Source organism: Apteryx mantelli, chromosome 31 (assembly GCF_036417845.1).
Source record: "Apteryx mantelli isolate bAptMan1 chromosome 31, bAptMan1.hap1, whole genome shotgun sequence".
In the NCBI taxonomy this organism is placed as follows: domain Eukaryota; kingdom Metazoa; phylum Chordata; class Aves; order Apterygiformes; family Apterygidae; genus Apteryx; species Apteryx mantelli.
The window spans coordinates 1533565-1557032 of NC_090008.1; the positions used below are offsets into that span (position 1 = coordinate 1533565).

Sequence of the window (23468 nt, forward strand, 5' to 3'; positions counted from 1 at the left end):
CGGGAAACATTGCTCCCGGGACACTTCAGCTGCACCTCGACATTGCAGAGATGCTTTTGCAGCCCCATCGAGACCCTCAGGGCTGCATTGGGGGGGGGGGGTCACACGGGGTCCAGCCAGCGCTGAGCCCCCCCCCCCCCAAAACCCCGGGATGCCCAGCGCTGGGGATGCGCCGGCGATCCCTGCAGAAGAGTTGGGGTTTGCAGGGAAAAAAAAGGAAAAATCAAGCCAGCGTGCCAGACTCCTGGCCTCTCCGGCCACCCCGTTCCCGCCTGGCTTGGGGTGATGCCCCAAATCACAGCCGTGCACTCGGCTTGCAGGACACCCCGGAGTCTCCGCCTGCCTCTGCCCCTTCCCGCAGCGGGTCTCCCCTGCGGCTCTCCATCTCCTGGCTCTATTCGAGGTGGGAGCAAACCCCCAAAATAGCAGGAAAACCTCTGCTGGGGGGAGGCGTCATCGCTGACAGCCCCCAGGGAGCAGAGCTGGTGCTGGCAGGACCCGAACCTGCGGCACAGAGAGCAGCTCGGCCCCCGCAGCGCTGCCGGGGGGATCGGGATGGGCATCCCGGGGATCCCTCCTGCCCCGGGATGCTCCAGACAGCAGGGGAGAAGCAGCCTTAGATGAGCCCCGGGGAGGCTGGGGGGAACCAGCAGGCCGAGCCCTCGTTAACCCTCGCTAACGGGGCCCCTCCGCAGCCCGGTGCCGCTGGGGCCACGGGCAACTTTTCCAGGGAGCGGAGCCGTTAATTACCTCATTGCCAGAGTCCATTACGGCTCCCCCCGGAGCAGATGAAATGGAGAAACTGCAGGGTGGGGATAAAAATCAATCAGTGCCGAACACTTGGGGGAGCGGGGCTGGAAGGGAGCCGGCTCGCTTAACCCTTCCGCCCCCGCGGCGAGCTCGCAGCGTCCCCCCCGGTGGGGGGGGAAACCGAGTCACGGGTGGCTCCGGTGCCCCGCGGAGCCTCCAAAACCCACAGCTCCCTGCAGTGCCGGGGGCTTGGTGGCCGCTTTGGGGGCTTTCGGCCCCTTTTGGCAGCTCGATCCAGGTCCCCGGGGCCCGTGGGCCACCTGGCTCCCCAGCCGAGCCGTGGGGGCCGGCGAGCGGCCGCGGCTTCCCGGCCGGAGGGAGCGGTATTGACCGCCGAGGCAATCTGCAGCGCGGCGCTGGAAAAGCTCAAAGTTGTAATCTTGTTCCTTCCTCAAATTAGATAAGAGGCAAAAGCCCATAAATCAGCGGGGGCAGCGATTAGAGAAAGCCCAAGGAAGCAGGTCGCTCGCCCGGGCGCGACCGCGGCCGGGGAGCCCCCAGCTTTCCCCGGCGCCACGGCGAAGCCGAGGGATACGGCGGGATGAGACCCCCTGTGCCGCAAAGCCCGGAGAGGGGCACGGCTGCGAGGAGCCCCCAGGGGCCGCCCGGTGCCCCCGGAGCCGTCCCCGCCGCGGGGCCGGCGATGGCCAGGGATGGATGACAAGCCGGGACGCTGGGGACGGCTCCGGTTTCCTGCTGCCGGGGCCGGCAGCCCCCCGGCTGCCCTTGCCGAGGCCCCCCCAGCCCGGCAGCGTGCCTCAGTTTCCCCGCTGCCCGGCGCCCCACTTTGCTCCCACATCCCTGCCGCGGTGGGGAGCAGGGCACCTGCCAGGGCCCGGCCTGGGCTGCCTAATTAGCCAGATGAAATCAATTCAGCTCCATTACAGTCAGATCCAGGGCTCAAACATTACCAAGGCGGCCGGAGAGCCCTGGGAAGGATGATTAAGTGGATGCTACAGGGCATCCGATAACCCCTCGGATCCGATGACGGTGCCCGGGGAAGGGGGGGGCTTCTCCCTTTCTTTGGGGGCTGTTTTCCTTTTTGCTGCTTCCGCCGGGAACGGCGTGAGCGTCCCTGGGCTGCCGCCCCCGCTGCGGCGCTGTCCCGGGCAGCTCCGAGTGCCCCAAAACCTTCCCTGGGATGGGACAGGACGGATCGGGTCGGGCTGGTCCTCGGGGAACGTCTCCTCTTGCTCCAGCCCGATGTTGCACTCAAACTGCCCCCATGTGCCGGCAAGTCCCCTCCGCTTCCCCTTCCCCGGCTGGAGCATCCCAGCTCCCAAACCCCCCTTTTTCTCCTCAAAAGCCCTCCGTCCCCTCCAGCAGCCGACGCAGCCCAGGCAGCCAGCGTGGAGCGAGGCGGGCAGTGGTTTATTAGCGACGGGTTTCACTGCGGAGCGCGCGGGGCATCCCCCGGGATGGGGACCGGGATGGGGACGGAGGGAAGGAGCAGCTAAGCCGCAGGGTGCCCTTGCCCAGGCGCCCAAAGCCCCTGTGCCGCCGCTCGGCCTTGTGCTCGGGGCCTCTCTGCTCTGCGCCCCGGCTCCGGCAAGCATCCCGCAGCGGAAATCCCGCGGAGCCGGGAGCCACCGGCACGGCCTCAACCCCGGGGGCAGCGCAACCTCGGCTGCGGCAACCGTCCAGCGCCGGGACCCCCCATCCGGGGTTTCACCCCTCCGTCCCAGCCAGGGCACGGTGTCCGTGGGGGGGCTCAGCCTCCGGGAAGGGCGGCGGGGAGCCGGGGGGATCCCGCTCAGCCCAGGATGTCCAGGTAGACGGGGGGGGTCTTGACCAGCACCTGGAGCTGGCTGTGGATCTCCCTGATGCTCTGGCGCTGCTGGGGCTCCCGCTGCCAGCAGCTCTGCATGATGTCGTAGACCTCGGAGGGGCACGTCCGCGGGCGCTCCAGCTCCCGGCCCTGCGTGATGCACTCGATGGCCTGCGGGAGCAGGGGGCCGGAGGTGGAGCCGCGCGCCGGGGGGGGTCCCCAACCCCACCGGAGAGCCGGGGAGGGCAACGGGGCCCAGGCGTCCTGGCCCTCCCCCCCCCCCACACATTGCTCCCACATCCCTATCACAGGACCCTTCCCAGGGCTGGGGCATCCTCCCGCTTCCCTCCTCCTCCTCTCCCAAGCGAGGAAGAGGATGAAGCAGTCCGGCTCTCTGCTCCATGCTGCTTCCCGCACCGGAGCAGGTGGGTCCCCCCCGTCCTCCCCCCAGGCTGCAGCACCCAGCCCCCCCCCCCAGCCCCATCACCTCGGTGTTGGAGAGCTGGTACCAGGGCTGCTTGCCGTAGGTGAAGATCTCCCAGAGCACCACGCCGAAGCTCCAGATATCACTCTCGGTGGTGAACTTGCGGTACAGGATGCTCTCGGGGGGCATCCAGCGGATGGGCAGCATGGTCCGGCCGCCCACCTGCCCGGCGCGGGGCCGTCAGCGGGCCGGGAGAGGGCCGCCGGCACGGCCTTGCCGCTCGGGACCCCCCGGCCCCCCGCGCGCTAAGTGCTCTGCACCTCCCTCCACCGCCCCATTAAATACGGATGGGGCCGGGGTAGGAGGCAGCGGCTAAAAGGGAAAAACTGAGTGCGGTTCCCACCAGGAGATGGAGACGGAGATGCTCCCCATGGCCCTGAGCCTCTGGCTGCTTGGGACCAGTCTGGCCCAGCCCAGCCCAGCCCCTGGCACTGGGAGAACTGGGCAGGGTGGGAGAGCTCCCTCCAAGGGGGAAAGCGGGGGAGCCCCAGGAGCCCCGCGGAGCAGCTCTCCGGGGTGGTTTTGCTCCGTGCAGAGGGGCCCGCTCACCCGGTAGTAGTCGGTGCTGTAGATGTCGCGGGACATGCCGAAGTCGCCGATCTTCACCACCAGGTTGTGGCCCACCAGGCAGTTGCGGGTGGCCAGGTCGCGGTGCACGAAGTGCAGGGAGGCCAGGTACACCATGCCCGAGGCGATCTGCGTGGCGATCTGCAGCATGTGGCTCAGCGTGAGCTGCCCGTAGGGCTGCCCGTTGCCGTTGTCCAGGATCTTGGCGTCGGGACCGTGCGACCTGCCGGGGCAGAAGGTGCTCGGAGCGGGCCGGAGCCGAGGAGGGGGCAGGACCGCCTGCTCCAGGGCCGAGAGGGGCTGCAAGGAGAGAGGGAGCAGCACCGCGCGCAGGCAGAGATGTGCACGGTGCAGAGGTGCGTGTGCATGCCAGAGAAGCGTGTGCACACGTGCATGCAAAGGAAATGCATGCATGCACGTGTGTCCACCTGTGCAAGGGCAGGCCATGCATGTGCATGCACATGTGTGTTCGTGCATGCACATACGTGTTTGTGCATGCACATGCGTGTTCGTGCACGCTGGGCGAGGGTCCGCGCACGTGCCCGCGCGGGTGCGAGCGCGCACAGGCAGGGTGTGAAAGCCAGCGGGGCTCGGGGCGCCTCGAGCCGCCTCTGCCTTTGATGCCGAGCGCTGCTGACAGCCGGGCCGAGGAGGCCGCGGCCGGGAGCGGGGGGCTCTGCTCGGCAGAACCATTAATGCCAAGTCCCATAACAATAATCATAAAAGCCACGTCTCAGAGCTCATCGCGTGGCCACTAAAGCGATGCCTCTGGCAGCCCCCCCCGTCTATCAGCAATACCTGGGGGGCCAATCGAAAAGTCTCTGCTTATTCCAGCTGATGGCCAATCTCTCTCTATTTAAGCCTCTCAGACAGCTAATCTAATCAATATTGCAAGGAGGGCTGCATTAGCAGCGAGCGCGGAGCAGGCTGTCTGAGCCGCGGCACTGATGGAGCGGCAGGGAGGGGGCAGCCGGCGCGGACCCACCGGAGGAAGCGGTTGAGGTCCCCGTGCTTCATGTACTCGAAGACCATGATGAGGGGCTCGCCCTCGGTGCAGACGCCGTAAAACTTGACGATGTGCTCGTGCTGCAGCACCGTCAGCAGCTCGGCTTCCCGCTGGAAGTCCAGGCGGGCGCTCTCCGTCGCCTCCTTCAGCGCCTGCCGTGACACGGGGAGGAAGAGGAGGGTCAGGCCGCCGGCGAGGCTGCCCGCGGGGCTCCTGGCCGCCCCTGCTCACCTTCACGGCCACCAGCATCTTCTCCTGCTCGGGCAGCAGGTTGTAGCACTCGGCCAGGAAGACCTTGCCGAAGGCGCCTTCGCCCAGCTCCCACTTGAGCACGATGTCGCGGCGCTGCACGTGGTGCACGCCTGGACGGAGGAGCGGGGGGGACGATGACGGGGGCCGCCAGCGTGGCGCGACCCCCCGGGACCCCCCCATTCCCCGCGCCGCCGGCCCTTACAGGCATCGCAGAAGTACTGCGGGTTCTCGATGCAGTTGCTCTTCAGCCCCTCCAGCTTGCTCTCGGCCGAGGACAGCGGGCTGCTGCCCAGGTTCATGAAGTGCAGCGACATGGCCAGGTCGTCCTCGCGGGCCAGCACGGCCGAGCCTGCGGGGACAGGGACGGGGACATCACGGGGAGGCCGCGCAGCGCCAGGCTCTGCCGAGCATCCCCCCCCTCTGCCACCCCGACCGGCCCCCGGGGACCGCGCGGCCCCGTCGAACCCATTTAGAGGCTGAATCCATTCCAGGAGCGAATTAGCAGCTGCCGCCCCGGCTGCCTGTCACCGCCGGGAAGCGAGGTGGGGGGGAGCCCGGCACCCCGGGGTGCATCCCTCCTCCCTCGTCCGCGATCCGGGATCCCGTCCCAGCGGCGGCGGGACAGACCAGGGGGATGGGGGGGGGGGGGAAGCTTACGGTTAATGCCGAACTTGGAGCGGCGCCCGCACTTGTTGAGCACGATCAGCGTGACGGAGAGGAAGAGGCAGGCGCACACGGCCAGCGCGACGGCCACGGAGACCTGGCGGCGGCAGGGGAGTGGGGGGCTCAGCTCCGGCACCCTCCGGATACCCTGCTTCTGGGCTGAATCCCTTCTCCCTAACCGCGAACCCCAGGAACTGCCACGGGGGGAAACTGAGGCACGGCAGAAGGCACCGACCTCCACGGTCCCCTCGCCCACCTCACCCAGGCTCAGTTTTTCCCTTTGCTCTAACATTATCCTGAGTTTTCCTGCTGCAGCGGGGACAGTCCCGATCCCCCCCCTCCCCGGCTCTATCTGCCCCCAGCCCCGAAACGGCTCACCCCGAACGCGTGCTCATCCATGGTCTCCACGGGCCCCTCCAGCGAGCTGTTCCTGGTGCCTGGGGCTGGAGGAAGGGCGCAGGGTCAGTGCAGGGGGTCCCATCCCGCGGTGGGGGGGGGGGGGGATGCTGCCCACGGGGATGGGGACGGGGAGCAGCATCCCCGGTCACTCACCCAGCGGGGACAGAGACACTGCGGCAGCACGGAGGAGGGAGAAAGGGAAAGAAAAAAAAAATCGCTTGTTATTCCCCGGCCGGGAGGCTCCATCCTGCCCCATCCCTGGGGAAACCGAGGCAGCAGGCGGCACGGGGACGGAGGCGTCCCCGTCTCCCCCGGCCAGGCGGGCACGTACCGGGAATGGGCTCCTCGGGGTTGAAGCTGAAGGGGTTCTCCATGAAGCGGCCCTGGACGCTGCGGGCGGCGGAGCCCAGGGCGTTGCGGGCGATGAGGGTGTAGTTGCCGTTGTTGACGTGGGTGGGCCGGTTGAGCTGGAGGCAGCCGTGCAGCACGGTGGAGTTGTGCTCGTACTCCACGATGCGCGTGTGGATGTAGGGCCCCTCGGGCAGCGCCGTGCCGTTGAAGAGCCAGCGGACGCTGGGCGCCGGGTTGCCGTCCACCGAGAAGGGGATGCACCAGAAGTGCTGCGGGATGGCCTCCTGCAGCAGCAGGATCGCCGCCGGGACTGCGGGAGACGGAGCCGCCTGGGTCCCCGGCGCGGGCGGCCCCCGTGCCCCCACCCCGGCCACCCCAGCCCCACGCGGGCGGCTCACAGGTGACGTTCAAGGCCACGCTGTCCTCCGCCGGCCCGGCCGCGTTCTCCGCCCGGCAGGCGATGTCCTTGCGGTTGAGGCTGGAGGAGACGTTGACGATCTCCAGGACGATCTCCCAGTCCGAGAGCTGCGGGGACCCCGGAGCAGAGGGAGCGCGGATGGCACGGCATTAGGTCGGGTTCCCGCGTGTGTCCCCCACCTCCCGGACTGGCCATGCGCCCCCAGCTTGCCTTGGTGACAACAGGCGGCTCCGGTCCCACGTCGGGGACCAGCCAGCGCCCGGCGGCCGGCGGCTCCGCGGAGATGTGGCAGGTGAGGTTGACGCTGTCCCCCTGCCGCAGCACCACGTCGGCGGGCTCGATGCGGACGGTCGGGGGCTCTGCCGAGCAGACAGGGGGGGTTGGGGGGGGGGATGAGCGCCCTGCAGCCACCGTCACCCTGCCCGCCGCCGCGTGCCCGGCACCTACCGCAGCCGCGGAGCGGGTGGCTGCTCAGCGGCACGAAGACGCTGCCCTCCCAGCAGCCCAGCGACTGGTTGCCCAGCTCGGCGCGGCTCCCGTTCTGCCACAGCTGCAGCCAGCGGATGCCGCAGGAGCAGTTGAAGGGGTTTCCCACCAGGACGCTGCGCGGGGGGGACAGGACGCCGGCTCGGAAGGGGCCGCTGCAGCCGCCGGCTCGCCCGGCGGATCTGCTGTGTGTGTGCCGGCGCGGCCCCGGCCCCGCGGCCGTGTCCCCGGCGGGGACCACCCCGGCTGCCCTCCCCGGCGACTCACAGCTCCTGCAGCGGCAGATGCTGGAAGACCTTCCAGGACAGGCTGTGCAGCGCGTTGGAGGAGAGGTTCCTGCGAGGACAGACCCCGTCAGCGGCCCCTTCCCCGGGGACAGCCGCCGGCCCCGGCTCGCCCCGCTCCGGGATGGCCGTGGGCCCGTGTCGCGGTGGGATCCGGCGCGTGCAGGGACACAGTGCAGCATCCAGGAGGAGCATCCGTGCACGGGGAGCCCAGGTGCAACTCGTTGCCCGTCAGACACCTCTTCACAAGCCGGCCACGCTCCGGCACGGGATCCCCCCCGCTTTCCGGGGTCCCCTCCTGCATCGGGGCCGGTGCAGCACGAAGCTGCCGGGGGGCCGGGAGCTGCCCACGCTCCTGCTCTGATCGATGGTTTCCCACTCAGCGGCAAAACCCCCTCCGCAACCTCCCCCCTCCTCCGGCCCCGCTGCCGCGGATCGAGTTTTGCTGCTGTGCCGATGGCAAGCGCTGGGGCAGCTGGACGCCATCGATCGTCCCCTCGGTGCGGGGACGAGCCACCCCGCGCCTGGGGCGACCGCGCATGGGGACAGTGCGGGGTCGGGGCCGCCGAGGGGGTGTACAGGGCTGCACAGGGGGGGCTACTCACACGTGGCTCAGCCTGGGGGTGTCCTGGAAAGCGTCCACGGAGATGTGCTGCAGCCCCGAATTGGTGATGGTGCTGGGGGCAGGGAAGGGCTGAGCATCCGCACCCCGACCCCAAATCCCCCTGCCCCGCTACCATCCGCCCCCCCGGGGGCACAACCACCCCCCCAGAGCCGCCCTCCACCTCCCCGCAGCGGGATCAAGCACCAGCGCCATCCCCATCCCCATCCCGGCTCGGGGATGCTCACAGGTTCCTGAGGTCCCGGAGCATCCTGGTGTCAGCCTGGGTCAAGGTCGTCAGCGTCCTCTGGTTCTCGATGACCCTGGTTGGCAAAGGAGCCCGGCGCAGGGCTCAGGCCCCCGGCCGCCACGTTGGGGTCCGACCCCGCTCCGTGGGATGCAGGGGCCGGCAGCCGGAGCTTGGAGCCGGGACCCCCAGGAAAGGCGCCCTGGGGAGGGCAGGCAGGACCCCAGCACCCCCCCGTCCGCACCCCGCTTTGCGCCTACGCCACCGCGCCGCCGTCCCCACCCTGCCCCGCGCCGGGTCCCCCCGATGGCTCCCCCCAGCTCCGCACACCCCCGGGGGGCTCACCGGCCGGCTGCCCCCACGCCAGGGAAAAGGAGCTGAAAGGCACCGAGCGGTGATTTATGGCCCTGGCTTCCCCCGGCCGTAAAGCGGTTTTCTTCCCTGTTATTGCCCGCATCCCAGCTGTGCCGCGGCCATGCCAGCCCCCTGCCAGCCCCCGGCTCCAGGGACAGGGATGGGGACAGACCCCGGGCTGCCCTGCTGGGCCTCAGTTTCCCCCTCGGCGGATAAGGATGAGTTGGGAAAGGGGGCCAGGACGGCAGCGGGGCAGCAGCTCTCTGTCCCCGGCTGCGGTACCCGATCCCGCCGGTGCTTCGCCTCCGGACCGGTGCGGGGATGGGGCTCGGGCATCCCCAGCCTCACCACCGGTCTGCAGCCTGCAATCTCACCTAGCGAGCGAGTTTGCCAGGTCTCAGCCCCCTTAACCCCTAGCCTGCAAACCCTCCGCGGGTCCCCGCCTCGCCTCGCACCCGCCTGCATCCTTGCGGCGTGATGGGGGGGACACCGAGGCACCAGCTCTCCCCACTTTTCCTAGGCTGTGCGGCGATGGAAAATCCCTTTGGGAGCGAGCGCGGGGTTTTACCACCCTGCCACACCCCAGGGGCTGCTCCGGGGACTCCCAAGTCATCAGGGGGCCAGCTGGGGATTTGAACCTGTGACCGAGGGGTTCTGGCCCCGCTGACCCCCAACCGCGGCGGGGTCCCCCCGGCAATGCAGACCCGGCGCCCCTGCACGAGGCTGCGGGGACGATGGGGATGAGGGAGGCTGGCACGGCCACGGACGGGGGTCTCCCGGGGAGCGCCGCGTCCCCGCTGCCATCCGCCCCACCCCGCGAGCGGCGAACAAAGAGCTGGCAGCGCCCTGGCCCGTGGGGAAACTGAGGCACAGCAATGCGGCAAGGCCGTGGCTGCGGCAGGGGGAGGAGGACCCGGGCACCCCGTTATCACCCATCGCCCACCATCGCCCTCAGCATCCTCCTCACCTCTGCTCGCTCAAGCCCTCCTCTCCCTGGCATGCGTCCCAGTGCAGGGGGATGAACAAAGGCAGAGGGGATCCCCCAACCCAGCCGTTTCGGGGAACGCCCCTAAACCCATCCCGCACCCCGGCCGGGTACCGCCGCCGCCCCGCTCTCCCCGCGCTGGGTGTTGCTGCCAGAGCAAACACCCCTTCAGGTCTGGGGGTCCCAGGGCTCGACCTCCCCCTGAGCATCCCACCCCGCAGGCCTCGGGGCAAGGCGACAGCACCCCGCCGCACCCTCCGAGCCCCTCGTTCCTGCCAGCGCGGCCGCGGCAGGCTTGTGGAGAGCTGCCCGGCGCGGAGCCCCCGCGCCCGCATCCCGCCCCGCAGCATCGCCCCACTCACACGTCGGTGAAGGTGCGGGCGCCGAGGAGCGCGGCCAGGCTGCCCAGGGTGTCGGGCTCCCGGCAGAGCAGGGTGCCGGCGCCGGGGCAGCGGCAGGGCCCGGGGCAGGGCTCCGCGGTGCCCGGGGCCAGCAGCAGCAGCAGCAGCAGCAGCAGCGCGGCCAGGCAGAGCCGGGCGGGCGGCGGGAGCATCGCGGGGCCGCGGGCGCCCCGCTCCCGGCCTCCCTCGCACTTGCCGCCCGCGAACATGTGTGTGTGCAGGCATCTGGGCGGCTTAAAGCCGGCGCAGGACCAGCCTCCCGGGGAGGAGCCGGCGTCTCCCCTCCTCCGACCCCGCCGCCCCCCGCCACCCCGCCACGGGGATGGGCGGCGGGGTCCCAGCCCTGCCGGGGAGGGTGTGTAGGGGGGGAAGCGATGGGGAAGGGGGCAAATAACCAGACCACCCCCCCTCCCCCCCCCCCCCCCCCGGTTACAGGTGGGAACGGGCAGAGCGGTGCTGGGCTCCGGTGAGGCCGAGGGCAGCCGCTTCCCTGGAAGCCCGTGAGTCACCGTGACTAGATTCCCGGGAAGCCCCTGGGTCGGCGGGGTCGGAGCGGCCCCGCCGCATCCTGCCCACGGCGGCCCCCGCTGGCCGCAGCCGCCCGCCGCCAGCCCCGCGGCCCGGCCCGGTCCTTAACCCGCTCGGGGCCGGGGCAGCGCTGCCGCCGCCGCCGCTGCTCCGCACACGGCAGCTCGCAGCGCAGGACACCGCCGCCCGCACGTCCCTCCGCCAGCTGGCACCCCGCGACGGCGAAGCGGCTCCCCGCTGCACCCCGCTGCTGCAAGCCAGCACTCGACGGCTGCAAACCTGCACCCTACGGATGCAAACGCGTACCCCATGCCTGCAAACCAGCACCCCACAGCCGCAAACCAGCACCTCCCACCTGCAAATCTGCACCCTACAGCCGCAAACCAGCACCCTACAAATGCGAACCTGCGCCCGACGGCTGCAAACCTGCACCCCATGCCTGCAAACCAGCACCCTACAGATGCAAACCAGCACCCTACAAATGCGAACCTGCACCCGACAGCTGCAAACCTGCACCCCATGCCTGCAAACCAGCACCCTACAGATGCAAACCAGCACCCTACAAATGCGAACCTGCGCCCGACAGCTGCAAACCTGCACCCCATGCCTGCAAACCAGCACCCTACAGATGCAAACCTGCACCCTACAAATGCGAACCTGCGCCCGACGGCTGCAAACCTGCACCCCATGCCTGCAAACCAGCACCCTACAGATGCAAACCAGCACCCTACAAATGCGAACCTGCGCCCGACGGCTGCAAACCTGCACCCCATGCCTGCAAACCAGCACCCTACAGATGCAAACCTGCACCCTGCAGATGCAAACCAGCACCTCCCACCTGCTGATCTGCACCCCACGGCTGCAAACCTGCACCCCCATGGCTGCGAACCCGCTGCCCCACACCTGCAAACCTGCACACTCCCCCCCGCCTGCAACCCCCCCACCCCACTTGCAAACTCAGCGCCTCCAGGGCGTGCGCCACAGCCCCACACCCTGCGCTTGTGCACCCACAACCCAGCGCCCTGCGGCCACGTGGCGGCACAAAGCAAATGGCTCCGGCGCCCCGCACCACCGAGGCGGCCCCCATGTCCCCCCCCGCTGCTGCCCAGTACCGAGCCCCACGTGCCCCCCCTGCACCGCGCACAGCCCCGGGCCTTGGCATGGAGCACAAACACACGCACACGCACACACGCACACGCACACCCGCAGCTGCCTGGCTCCAGCCCAGAGCCGGCTGCACTTAAGGGACAGGCGAGACATGACAGCAGCACCGCCGGGCTCGGGGGACACCGCTGCTCTCCGTCCCTCCCCTGCCCCACACCGGGGACAAGGGAGCTCAGCCCCCCCCCAGGACCCTTGGGGGCAGGCCACGAGGAATCCCCAGCCCCAGCAGGTCTCACCCCCCACCCCATGGCCATCTCCCAAAATCTCAAAGCATGACCGGGCAGCCCCGTAGCACCCCCCTGCGCCCCCGTCCCCAGCTGTCACCCCTCGGGGCAGCCCTGGCAGGGACCCTCCTCCTCCTCCTCCTCCTCCTCCTCCTCCTCCTCCTCCTCCTCCTCCTCCTCCTCCTCCTCCCCAGGGGAGGCAGGGCATGGCTGATGCCGTGACGGTATCGCGATACCGGCGCTGAGCCCTGCACCCCGCTGGCCCCATCCCCTCGCAGCCAAATCCCCCCCCCTCCGGCAGCGGGGTCCGTGGGGACCGGGAGGACACGTGCTGTCGCCATGCTCTGCACAGCCGAGCCTGCCCTGCTGCCCCGGCGCAGCGGGTTTCTCATTAACGAGGGAGCCGGCCGGCTCCCCGGGGCCGCCGGGAGCGTGGGAAGGTGCCCCCGCGCCACCGAGGAATTTGCAGCGTCAGGCGGGTGGTTGACGCACCGCCCCGACGCCGCTGCCTGTCCCGAGCCTGCAGGCGACAAGGACGCAGGGCTCCGGGGTGCTGCAGAGCCCGATCCGGCCCCTGCGCCCTCGGGGGCGACTCATGCGGGTGCTGAGCTTGGTGCATTCTCAGCCCGGGCTCTGGCAGGCAGGTTGGTCCCTTGCAGCCGAGCGAGCCTGGGACTGAGCCACCCTCTCACCACCACGAGCTGGACCGTCCTCACGGGGGGCAGACGTGGGGCTCCGGCAACACCGTGCTGCTCCCCAGCACACCGTGCCTCAGTTTCCCCAGCTGCCGAAGAGCGCCGGGCAAGGAACGGTGAAACCATCCCGGGTCCAGCTGGGACAGGCCAGAGCAGGAAAACACCCGGAGAGGCAGGTTCCTGCGGGGGTGCCGGCACTGGCTCCAGCCCCGCGGCGTGGGAAACCTCCACCTGCCCCTCCACGGCCGCTCTCCCACGCCTGGCGCCCGCTGGCACCCCACGGGCAAGGGCAGGGACCCCCCCCCGGGCAGGGACTCCCCCCTGCCAAGCCGGAGATCCCCGTGGGCCCCCTGCGGCTGCCGGTCCTGCCGCAACCCCCCGGCACGGGGCCGGTGGTTCCCGCACGCCGCATGCTCCCAGCTTCCGCCACCCGGATGTTTTTTTCCCCAGGAACGCCCCCGGCTCAGGCACCGCGGGGCAGAGCCGCGGTCAGGGCGCGCAGGAAGCGGCTGGAGGGCCGGGGGGGGGGGGGATGCCCGTGCCCAGCTCCCCGCCGGGCGCCCCGGCCCCACGGTGCCCCCCACAAACCAGAGCACCGCCGCCGCCGCCGAGCTTCGTCCCGCTTTATTCGCGCTTGTCCCACGGCCGCGGGGAAGGCAGCGAAGCCCCTTTCACGGGCCTGGACGCCGGTGCCAGCACCAGGGACTTGGGGGTCGCGCGGGGGAGGCGGGAGGCCGGACCCAGGCATCCCCCCCCGCCTCAGTTTCCCCATCTGGAAAATGGGGTTAACGCTACTGACCTGTTTCGCGGATGGGCTGGGGGGGAGCCGCAGCAGAGGCAGGGAGGCCGACGGCAGCGGGCGGCGTGGGGGGAACAGCCCTGACCCCCAAACCCCACAGACCCCCGTTTCCCCACCCGCCCCCAGCCTTCAAAGGAAAGAAACCCCCCCGGGAAGTGCCCGGTCCCCAGTGCAATCCCCCCCCGACCGCGCAGAGGATGGCACCCCGGTCTCTCCCCCGGCTCCGGGCACCCAGTTTTATTTCCAAGGGAAGGTCGGCGCCTCTGGGAGCCCGGCAGGGCACGGCACACGCGACCGCCCGCAGCCCCCCCCCCCCCTTTTCCCACACCCCGGGTTTGCAAGCGCCCGGGATGCTGCAGCGCCTGCAGCTCCTAGCACGTGGCCCCGTGCGCCGGCCGCGACCCCCCCCCTTCCCTTCCCCGCAATAAATAACACCAACGGCCCCCGCGGATCCTTCCCCGGGGGCTCGGGGCAGCTGGAGGCACATATGTGGGACGGGAGGAGAAGTCCGGAGCGGGCTTCGAGGAAATCCCTCCCCGTTTCTTCGGGGAAATCCCCCGCGCGCCGGGAGCGGGGGGTCAGAGACCGGGCGCCCCGTTCGGGAGCCAGCCGCCGCCGCGGTCCTTGCGGGCGGGCGGCGGGGAGGCGGGCGGCTCGTGGTGCTCCTCGGGGAGCGGGTCCGTCTCGGCGTCGGAAGGCTCGCCGGAGCCGCGCCGCCGGTTCTGGGGGCTGTAGAAGAAGGAGAGGGTGCGGAAAGCGGGCGCCATGTGGTCCCTGAGGCGCTCCAGCAGCTGGACGAAGGAAGGGCGCTGGCGCGGGTTCTGCTGCCAGCACAGGCACATCAGCTCGTGGCTGCGGGAGAGAGGGCGCCCGCTTGGGTCTGGGGGGGTCCCGGCGCCCCCAGGCCGCCCCGTGCCCCTGCCCACGGCGGCGCCCTGCCGCAGCCCCCTGCTGCTAGACCAGAAGCCAGGGTGATGGGCACCCGCGGCTCTCCCCACTCACAGTTGGTCGGGGCAGTTCTCGGGCCTCTCCAGGACGCCGTTGTCCATGACGAAGCGCAGGACCTGCTCGTTGGACATGCCCTGGTAGGGCTGCTCGGCCAGCGTGGCGATCTCCCACAGCACCACCCCGAAGGACCTGCCGGCAGGCGCCGCCCGTCAGCCCGGGGGACGTCCCCGCGCCCCGCGGCTGCTTGCCCCCCTCGCTCGCCCCGGCACCCACCAGACGTCCGAGTGCGTGTTGAAGATGCCGTCCTTCAGGGCCTCGGGGGACATCCAGCGCACGGGGAGCAGCCCCTTGCCCCCTTTGCGGTAATAATCCGTCTCATAGATGTCCCGGGTCATGCCGAAATCTGGAGGAGGAGGAGGAGGAGGAGGAGGAGACATGAGCCCCAGGAGGTGCAGGGTGCCGGGATCGTGCCCACGCAGCGCTGGGCGCCCACCTCCGATCTTGACGGTGAAGTCCTCGGAGACCATGCAGTTGCGGGCGGCGAGGTCCCGGTGCACGAACTTGTTGGCGTGGAGGTAGGCCATGCCGTCGGCGATCTCGCCCGCCATCTGGATCATGTCCTTGAGCGCGGGCGGGGGCAGCCCGGGGTTGTTCTGCACCGAGCGCACAGAGAGAGAGAGACGGGGCTGGGCGCACACGGTGCCCAGGCCCCCCAAAAACGGGGCTCGAGGGCATCTGGGGTGAGTGACGGACCATCCGCATCCCCCCAGGGCCCCGCTCCTGTGCCAGCCCCTCACCTCGGCGTCAGGCCTGAGCGAGCGCAGGTAGCTCTTCAAGTCCCCGCGCGTCATCAGCTCCATGATGACCAAGGCCGGCTGGCCCTGGGACACGACGCCGAGGAGCCGGACCTGGGCAGGGACGAGGGTGGGTGAGCAGCTGCAGCCCCCCCCCCCCCGGCACCGTCCTCCCTCCCTCCCTCCGCACGTCCCGGCCGCCCACCTACCACGTGGTGGCACTTGAAGGCTTTCATGACGGAGGCCTCGTTGAGGAACTCGATGCGCTCCCGCATGGTGGCCAGCTCGTTGACCGTCTTCAGGGCCACCTTGGTCTCCTGGCCCTCGGCCTCGATGTCCTGCGCCAGCCCCTCGTACACCATCCCGAAGGAACCCTGCCCCAGCTCCCGGATCACCGTGATCTTCTCCCGTGACACCTCCCACTCGTCGGGGATGTACACTGCGGGGTGAGGGGGAGGACCACCCCGTCACCGTCCCCATCCCTGCGGGCACGGCCCCCCCAGGAGCTTGGGGGGTCCCATCTGGGTGAACCCCTCATGCCACCCGCAAAGGGATGCAGAGCTTTGAGGGCAAAGCGTGGGGACATCCAGCAAAGACCAGCTCAGGGACCAGCTCCCACTGGGCGCCTCGGGGACCCTCCCTATCTCGTGCCTCAGTTTCCCCCCCTGCGAGGGTCCCGCAAGGAACCCCTCCGGGGAGGCACATCTGCCCGTCTCTACGTACTGTCCGAGGCGCTGAAGTATTCGGGGTTGACGGAGGCGTAGAGGGTCCCGCTGGGGTAACCATCGTTGCTCCTGCAAGGGATGGACATCGCTCAGGGGTTGCTCCTGCCCTGGCCCGGGAGGGGGACGGAGGGACGAGGGCGCGATGCCACCTCCCACGGCCCTTCCCCAGCCTCGGCTCCTGCTCCGGGGGCAGCCAGGGCTGTGACCAAGCCCGGCGGTTGTGGACGGAGGGTGCTACCTCTTCTTGTTGTAGAAGAAGACGAAGACGGCGAGGCAGGAGATGAGCACCATGAGGGCCACGGGCGTGACGGTGAGCAAGACGTAGAAGCTGCCGGACTCCTCCTCGGCTGCCGGGGACACGTGCCCATGGGCAAGGGATGGGTCTAGCGCCCAGTAGACCCTGCCATGCACGGCCGGATGCCCCATCCCATGGCCACCCAGCCCCGTGTGCCACATGGGGCTGAGCACTTGGCACCCCTGGGTGCCTCCTGCCCCACGCGCCATGGACATCCCCCAGTCCTACAGCTCCCCAGTCCAGCAGCGTCACCTGATCCTCCAGGGCCCCATCCAGCAGCATCCCCCAATTCCCTGGTGCCTTCACCCAGCATTCCCCTGATCCCACGGCTCCCTGGCCCAGCAGCATCCCCCATTCCCTGCCCCACAGCCCAGGGCCCCACTGGCACCGTGTCCTCCTGCCACCTACCCCGTACCTGGCCCCAGGATGTAAAACTTGATGAGCCCCGTCCACGAGCCGTTGCCGGCCAGCGAGGTGGCCCGGACCTTGGCGGAGTAGTTGCCCGGCTGGAGCAGAGCCAGATGGACACCGCCGTACTTGGAGTAGCGGTGGCGGGAGACGCAGACGACGGTGGTGACCTCCTGGGGGGAGTGAGGGGGCAGTGGCATTTTCTCCCCCCGCAAGCCCGGGCTCGGCTGTACAAGCCTCCGGTTCCTGCCCCATAACCGAAACCCGGGGACCAGGACCGGGGTGCCCAGCCAGCCACATGGACCGACCTGGGGCTGTTGGTGGGGTCCTCACCTCGTTCTCACGGCTGTACTTGATCTCGTACTTGAGGATGAGCCCGTTGGGGTTCCTGGGCTCTTCCCAGCGCAGCAGGACGCTGTTCTTGCTGGCCGGCTCCCATGTGACGTTGCCGGGAATGTTATCGGCTTGCACTAGAGAAGGGCACGGTGGGATGAGCTTCCAGATCCGGTGCTAAACCCTTTACCAAAGGAACCAGGACCCAAGAGCATCCCGGGCATCGGAGAGGGGCCAGGCCCCGGTCTTGTCCCAGGGCAAAGAAGGGGAGGCTGGGTCTGCCCCCCACGCGCCCGGCACCTACGTTCGGGCATGGTCCTGGCGAAGACGAAGGTGGCGGCGCTGCAGCCCACGGTGTGGGCGGCGTGGTTGCAGGCGTGGATGTCGATGCGGTACTCGGTGAAGTGCCGCAGCTGGGACAGCACCGTCCGGTCGCGAACCACCTTGTCCTCGAAGATCTGGAAGTCGGGCTTGGGCTCACCACCAGCGCGGCTCGGGGCTGGCGCGTTCCCCGGTGGCTCCACCGATGAGACGTTCGCCGGGGCCTGGCCGGTGCTGGTCACTGGTGGGACGTCGCGGCGCCGCTTCGGGCTCCTGCAGGGCAGGGAGACGGGGATGGGATGTGGGGAGGCAGGACACCTGGGCTCCCTCCCCAAATGGAGCAAGGGAGGAGAGACCCCTCGTTGCTTTTGCAGGCGGCTTAGCGTGCTCAGCCTGCAGCCTGGCCCTCGCTCACCTCTGAGGGTTCTTGTTCACCGATGTCACCTTCCACGGTGGCCTGAGACAGCGAGAAATCAATTAAAGGATCTGCAGGGAGCAGCCAAGGGATCCCCTTCCCTGGGGCAGACCCACGCCGTGGCCAAGCACCAGGGTCCTTCCCCTGGCCCCAGGATGTCCCCAAGGACAGCACCTGGGGATGATGATGGAGTTGTGGAGGAAGTTCTCAAACTTCTTCTGGAAGGACTCGGCTTCGCCCTCCATGCGGAGCCGCCCGTCGGCAGGGCGGCAGGGGCAGCAGCCCTCCTCGGCGTCCTGCTCCACCTCGGGGCCGGCCCCGTCCTCGGCGCTGAAGCGCGTGTCCGCGCTGCTCGTCGGCAGCTTCAGGCCTGCGGGTGCAGCCGGGCAGGGCTGGCAACACCGTCCCCGGCGTCCCCATCCCGGCAGCAGGAGGGATCCAGGAGTCCCGCCCTGGCATCCCCATCCCCTGGCTCGGGGGGACCTGCCCATCCTGCCTGCCCCCTCGGCTCTGTCCCTGTCCTGCCCCATCCCCGTCCCAGCCGTCACCTTTGTGGCAGTAGTCGTTGACGTAGAGCTCCATGTCCTCGGCCAGCTGCTGCCACAGCACCAGGTAGTAGGTGATGTTGCCGTTGCGCTGCGTGGGCGGCTTCCAGCGCACCACGATGTGCGAGGAGGAGTTGGACATGGAGATGACATCTCGGGGCACCGTCGGGGCTGGGCGGACACGAGGACATTAGTCTGGACACCCCGTCCCTCCCATGGGATCCCCCTTCCTGGCATGGCCCTTACCTGCCGGCATGGTGCGGATGTAGACCACCTCGCTCTGCGCCCCATAGTTGCGCCCTTCCTCGGCCGTGGTGAGGGTGATGGCGCGGACGAAGATGGCGTATTGGGTCCAAGGCCGGAGGTTGAGCAGGGCCACCCCGGGCTCCTGCTCGGTGCTGAGGGGCAGCTCCACGTCCACCACGTTCCAGCTGTGCGCCCCGCAGGCGTCCTGCCCCACGTACTCCGACACGTTCTGGAAGGGCCTGGCCCCAGGGCATCAAGGACCGCGCGGTGGCCCCGGTCCTCCCGCCCCCACGGGAACCCGGCCCCAGGGATGTCACTGGGGTCCACCAGCCCCAGGAGAGCCACAGCCGGTTCTGCGGGGATGCTCCGGGCTGGGATTGCACCCACCACCCCACGCTCTAGGCAAGGGGGACAAGTGAGCAGGGGACGGGGGGACCACTTACGACTCCTTGTAGTAGACGATGAAGCTGAGGAGGTCCCGGTACTCGGGGGGCCGGTAGCGCTCCCACTTGAGGAAGATGCGGTCAGACTCGGTGACATTGGAGATGAAGCGGAGGGTCTGGGTCTTGCCTGCGGAGGGGCGCAGGGCTCGGGTTGGGGGTTGTGGCACCTTCCTGCGGCCCCAGGACCAGGTGCCCACCACAGCGCCCACCATCCACGGCCCCGCACTCACAGGACGCCCGGTCCCCGTTGGTGCGGGGGTTGATCTCGGCCTTGTTCTGCCTTCCCTTGGTGCCCGTGACCTCCTCCATGCGGTAGATCTCGGCCAAGCACAGCTTGGGGTTGAAGGCAAAGTACATCTTGCCCACGGGGATGGAGAGGATGTGGTGGCTCCAGTCCCAGAGCTGCTGCAGGTTCTGGTTGTCCAGGACGTACAGGGTGTAATTCCTGGAGGAGGAGATGCACATGGAGACAGTGGGCAGAGATGCCCCCAAAGCCATGTCCCACCCCAACACCCTGAACTCGTCCATCTGTCCTCACCCATCCACCATGGAGTCACCGCGGATCAGCTTGAGGTTCTTGAAGAAGGACAAGGAGACGAGGGCAAAGGAGTGCTTGATCTTCAGGAAGCCCGTGATGGTCTCGATGAGGCCCAGGCTGCTCTGCAGCTCCGAGGCCAGGTTATCTGGGGATACCCAAGGCGTTGAGCGCGGTGCAGGGAGCGGTGCTGGCCTTCGCATCAACCCCCCCCGGCTCACGTGGCAGCACGCGGGACCCCGAGGAGGAGACCCCAGCACCCGGCAATACCGACCCATTAATCCAACCACCGGTGCAATGAAAGACACCCCCCTGCTCTTGCCCCATCTCTGGTCCCTGGAGCACCAGGGCACGCGGGAGGGATTCACACGAGGACGGACCCGCGGGCGGGGAGGCGACCGGCGCCGGCACTCACAGCCCCGGCGGATGTTAACGATGAGGTTGCCTTCGACGAGGGTGCATCCCGCCAGCTCCTGCGCCGCCCGGGTCGAGTCGATGGTCTTGGTGCCCACCTTGCACTCCTTGGGGCACAGCCCCTCGCACTTGTGGCAGAAGATGCTGCGGGCGGGAGGGAAGGAGGGGACGTGAGCCGCGCGCGGGCGTCCCCCTCCGCCGGCGGGTTGCGGTACCCCCCCCCCCCCCGCTTCCCACCTGCTCTCGTTCCTGGTGTATCCCGAGGGGCACTCGGAGAGGCACTGCCGCCGGTGGATGACGAACTTGGAGGCGTCGCGGGGGTTCTCGGAGACCTTGCGGAGGCTGGCGCAGTACTCGGCCGTGACGCACCGCCAGCCCTCGTACTCGTAGGTGCGGGCCGGGCAGGAGGGCAGGCAGTGCCCGTTGAAGTGGAAGTGGCGGCAGGCGACGCAAGCCCGGCTGTCGCGGGGCCGCCCGCAGCCCCCCAGGCACTCGGCGTGGCAGCACTCGCCCGCCGCCGTGCACGCCGAGCCCGCGCCGCACGGGCACACTGCGGGGAGACAGGCGGCGCGCCGTGGGGCTGGCCCAAAGGGGCTTTTCCCGGAGGAAAGGTTGCAGGGGGCCCTCGTGCCGCTGCCGGCTCGGAGCCGGCGAGGGGCTGCCCATCGGCAGCGGGGTGGAAGCAAAGGGTCTGGGCTTTGCACGGGGTGAGAAGCAGGAGGTGGGAAGGGCTGGGGCAGGAGGGGAGTTTCCGCCACCCTCTTGCCGCAGGGGGCAAGGAAAGAAGGATGGATGGATGGATGGATGGATGGATGAACAGGTGGATGGACAGACAGCAGAACGGATGGGTGGGTGGGTGCAGGAATGGTCAGCAGGATGGATGAGTGGATGGATAGCAGGATGGATGGATAGCAGGATGGATGAGTGATTGGGTAGATGGCTGGATAGATGGGTGGATGAACAGGTAGATGAATGGGTCAATGGAGAGATAGCAGGACAGATGGGTGGGTAGATGGAGAGATGGATAGCAGGATGCATGGATGGATAGCAGGTTGGATAAATAGATGCATAGCAGCGTGGATGGCTGGATAGGTGGCCAGATGGGTGGACGACCAGGCGGATGGACAGAGCGCTGGACGGATGGATGGGCAGGTGGGTGAGGGCTGTCGAGGCCCATCCCCTGCTGAGCCCCAGCTCCCCGGAGGAGCAGCGGGAGCCGCGCGGTGCCGCCGGTGCTGGGGCAGCGGCCGGGGTTACGGCCCTGATAAGGATCTGTGTTTATAGTATATATTTCATTACCAGGCCTCCTGTTTACAGCAAACGAACCCGGGAGGGGCCTCTATTTACCTCCCCGCCAGGAAAACACGGCGGCTGGGAGTCGGCCTCTCCCCCGGCCGATGATACAGCGCGGATCCGATTACTGCCGCCGCGGCACCCTCCCGGCGGCAGGGCAGGGCCAGCGGGACGGCCGCGTGCCGGGGCACCCCCGGGCCCAGCTGCCCTCCCAGACACCCCCGTCCCCCCTGGCCCAGGGGTTGCAAAGCTCGTGGCTCGTTTCGGCGTTGCCAGCGACGCGACGACGCCGGGCGACCACCGGCACCCACCTTTCTGGCAGTAGCTGGAGGTCCAGCAGCGATAATCGAGCTGCCCGTTGACGCTGGTCTGCACACAGGGCTTCTCCACGTCCAGGATGCCCGGGCAGACGTCGGCGCACTCCTCCACCAGCTTGTTGCCCACGATGTAGTTGTTGTCCACGGCGTCGGGCAGCAGCAGCCCCCAGTCGATGGTGGAGATGTGGCAGAGCTCCTGGTTGCGCTCGATGCGCACCGAGCCGCGCAGCACGTGGGTCAGGCTGTGCAGCCCGATGTCCCGCAGGTGGGGCATCTCGAAGATGACCAGGGCGTAGTTGAAGAAGAGGCTGGTGCCGCGGATGACGGAGAGGTTGGGGAAGAGGTCCCGGAGGCTCTCCAGCCCGTAGACGCGGAAGAGCAGCAGGTACTCGGTGATCATGAGGAGGCGCGGGAAGCTGAGCCCCCGGAAGTCCTCGGCGCCCGTGGTGAACATGAGCAGGATCTGCAGGTTGCCCTCGATGATGGAGCAGTTTTCCAGCTTCTGGAGCTGGGAGACGTCATTGCGGATGTCCATGCTGCCGCAGACTGCGGGGGGGGGAGAGGGCCGGCATGGGCAGCGGGAACAGCCGCCCCCCCGGCAGACCCTGCGATGGAGCCGCAGCGAAACCCGGGGGGGGGGGGATTTAACATCCTCGCCCTTGCTGTCAAATTTGGCTGCAATCGCTTTGAGTCTTCGGGGGAGACGCGAGCGGCTCTGACAGCGAGCCGCCGCGCGCCTCGGCTCCCCGGGGCACGAGACGTCCGCCAGCGACGTGAGCCCGGTGCGAGCCGTGATGCTAACGAGCCCTGGCTGCGGCAGCCGCGGGGCGACGCTCAGCCCCCGCCGCGTGTTTGCAAAGGGTTTTCCCCTTCCCCATCGCCACGGCTCAGCCTGGACCCCGCGGGAACGGCACGGTTTCCCGCCCCGGGGCTTTTCCACCTGGATTTCCCCCCCCGCTGTTGCAGAGAGCTGGCATGGTGGAGGGGACACGGGGGCAAAAGCCTCCCGTTTCCCGCTGCCGATGGGGACGGGAAGAGCCTGGCGAGCCGGCGGCTCCCCTCCACCGCATCCCCTCCGCATCCTGCGCCTGAAACCCGACGCCGGGTTATCGCAGGAAGAAGCGCGCCGGGACCTGGAGAGGGATTTACTGTAAACAGCGAGGACAAACACGGCCAGCTCGGTCCCTGCCCTAAACACCGGCAGCCGCGGGGAGCCCACGCAGCGCTCGCGGCCGTCGGGGCTTTTCCCAGCTCTTCCCATGCACTTTTCCCAGTTCCGTGTGTTCATATTTCCCATGCCGGCATGTCCCGTGAGCCCAGCCGGGCGCCAGGGCTCGGCGGGGATGTCAGCAAATGCACCGGCTGCTGAAATCCCTTGCTGCCGCCCTCCGTCCCCGCTCCAAGGGGGCTGGGTGAGGGATGGCCAATGCCAGGCACCTCCTGCCCCCTTGCCCAGCCACACGAGCCCGGCCCGACCCGGCCCCCCCTCGCCGTGTCCCCGGGATGCTCGGCAGGGACCTTCTCCATCCACCCAAGGGACCGGCTAGTGGCACCCGTGCACAGCCCTGGGGTCACAGCTCAGCTCTGCCACTGCGTCCCCCTGCGACCTTGGCAAAGCCACTGCCATCCCTCCGCTGTGCAGGACAAACCGGAGGAGAGACAGGACCCGTCCCATCCCCAGACCCTTGCGGGGGGCAGAGGGGGGACCTGGGGTGCTCCGGACCCTCGTGGGGGCAGAAATGGGGCGAGGAGGGTGCCCGGAGCAGCTCTCGGCACAGCCAGCTCAGATGCTTCATCCTCCTGCAGCAGCGTCTGCCCCGCTGTCATTCCCACCCCGGCAGTGCCGGGGAAACTGAGGCACAGGGGAGCAGGGATGGGAGAGGGCACCCGCAAATCCAGGTGTCCTGGCACCCCTGTCCTCTGGCGGGGCCGAGACGGGAGTGGAGACGT

At 69.1% G+C, this 23468-nt stretch overlaps 2 protein-coding genes across 2 annotated transcripts; both read right to left on the reverse strand.

The window, feature by feature from the left end:
- Nucleotides 1-2518: 2518 nt before the first annotated feature.
- Nucleotides 2519-10228, reverse strand: NTRK1 (neurotrophic receptor tyrosine kinase 1). The gene is made up of 17 exons (XM_067313171.1): nt 10038-10228; nt 8338-8412; nt 8094-8165; nt 7472-7540; nt 7166-7320; nt 6929-7077; nt 6699-6825; nt 6281-6610; nt 6103-6120; nt 5929-5987; nt 5545-5647; nt 5090-5236; nt 4867-4997; nt 4615-4787; nt 3612-3852; nt 3066-3224; nt 2519-2749 (listed from the first exon to the last, which is right to left on the reverse strand). Exons 1-17 carry the CDS (start codon nt 10226-10228, stop codon nt 2564-2566), a joined length of 2385 nt encoding a protein of 794 aa, XP_067169272.1. The 3' UTR covers nt 2519-2563.
- A 3679-nt stretch (nt 10229-13907) lies between these two features.
- On the reverse strand, nt 13908-22081 carry INSRR (insulin receptor related receptor). Its single transcript, XM_067313173.1, has 21 exons — nt 21513-22081; nt 20146-20458; nt 19910-20052; nt 19498-19642; nt 19190-19404; nt 18960-19086; nt 18517-18755; nt 18274-18441; nt 17900-18095; nt 17726-17767; nt 17294-17583; nt 16990-17126; nt 16664-16829; nt 16192-16300; nt 15952-16022; nt 15438-15667; nt 15232-15342; nt 14928-15087; nt 14708-14837; nt 14489-14623; nt 13908-14338 (listed from the first exon to the last, which is right to left on the reverse strand). Exons 1-21 carry the CDS (start codon nt 22051-22053, stop codon nt 14065-14067), a joined length of 3942 nt encoding a protein of 1313 aa, XP_067169274.1. The 5' UTR covers nt 22054-22081; the 3' UTR covers nt 13908-14064.
- Between the last annotated feature and the right edge of the window lie 1387 nt (nt 22082-23468).

Excerpts from the sequence above, each read along its gene's own strand:
- NTRK1 (XM_067313171.1), bottom strand. The coding sequence starts at position 10,228 with ATGCTCCCGCCGCCCGCCCGGCTCTGCCTGGCCGCGCTGCTGCTGCTG. Across the intron at positions 7,541-8,093 it reads ACCCCCAGGCTGAGCCACGT|GAACCTCTCCTCCAACGCGC; the intron begins GTGAGTAGCCCC and ends CTGTCCTCGCAG. Across the intron at positions 2,750-3,065 it reads ACCAGCTCTCCAACACCGAG|GCCATCGAGTGCATCACGCA; the intron begins GTGATGGGGCTG and ends CTGCTCCCGCAG.
- INSRR (XM_067313173.1), bottom strand. The coding sequence starts at position 22,053 with ATGGACATCCGCAATGACGTCTCCCAGCTCCAGAAGCTGGAAAACTGC. Across the intron at positions 18,756-18,959 it reads ATCGTCTACTACAAGGAGTC|GCCCTTCCAGAACGTGTCGG; the intron begins GTAAGTGGTCCC and ends CCCTGGGGCCAG. Across the intron at positions 14,624-14,707 it reads AACACGCACTCGGACGTCTG|GTCCTTCGGGGTGGTGCTGT; the intron begins GTGGGTGCCGGG and ends GCCTGCCGGCAG.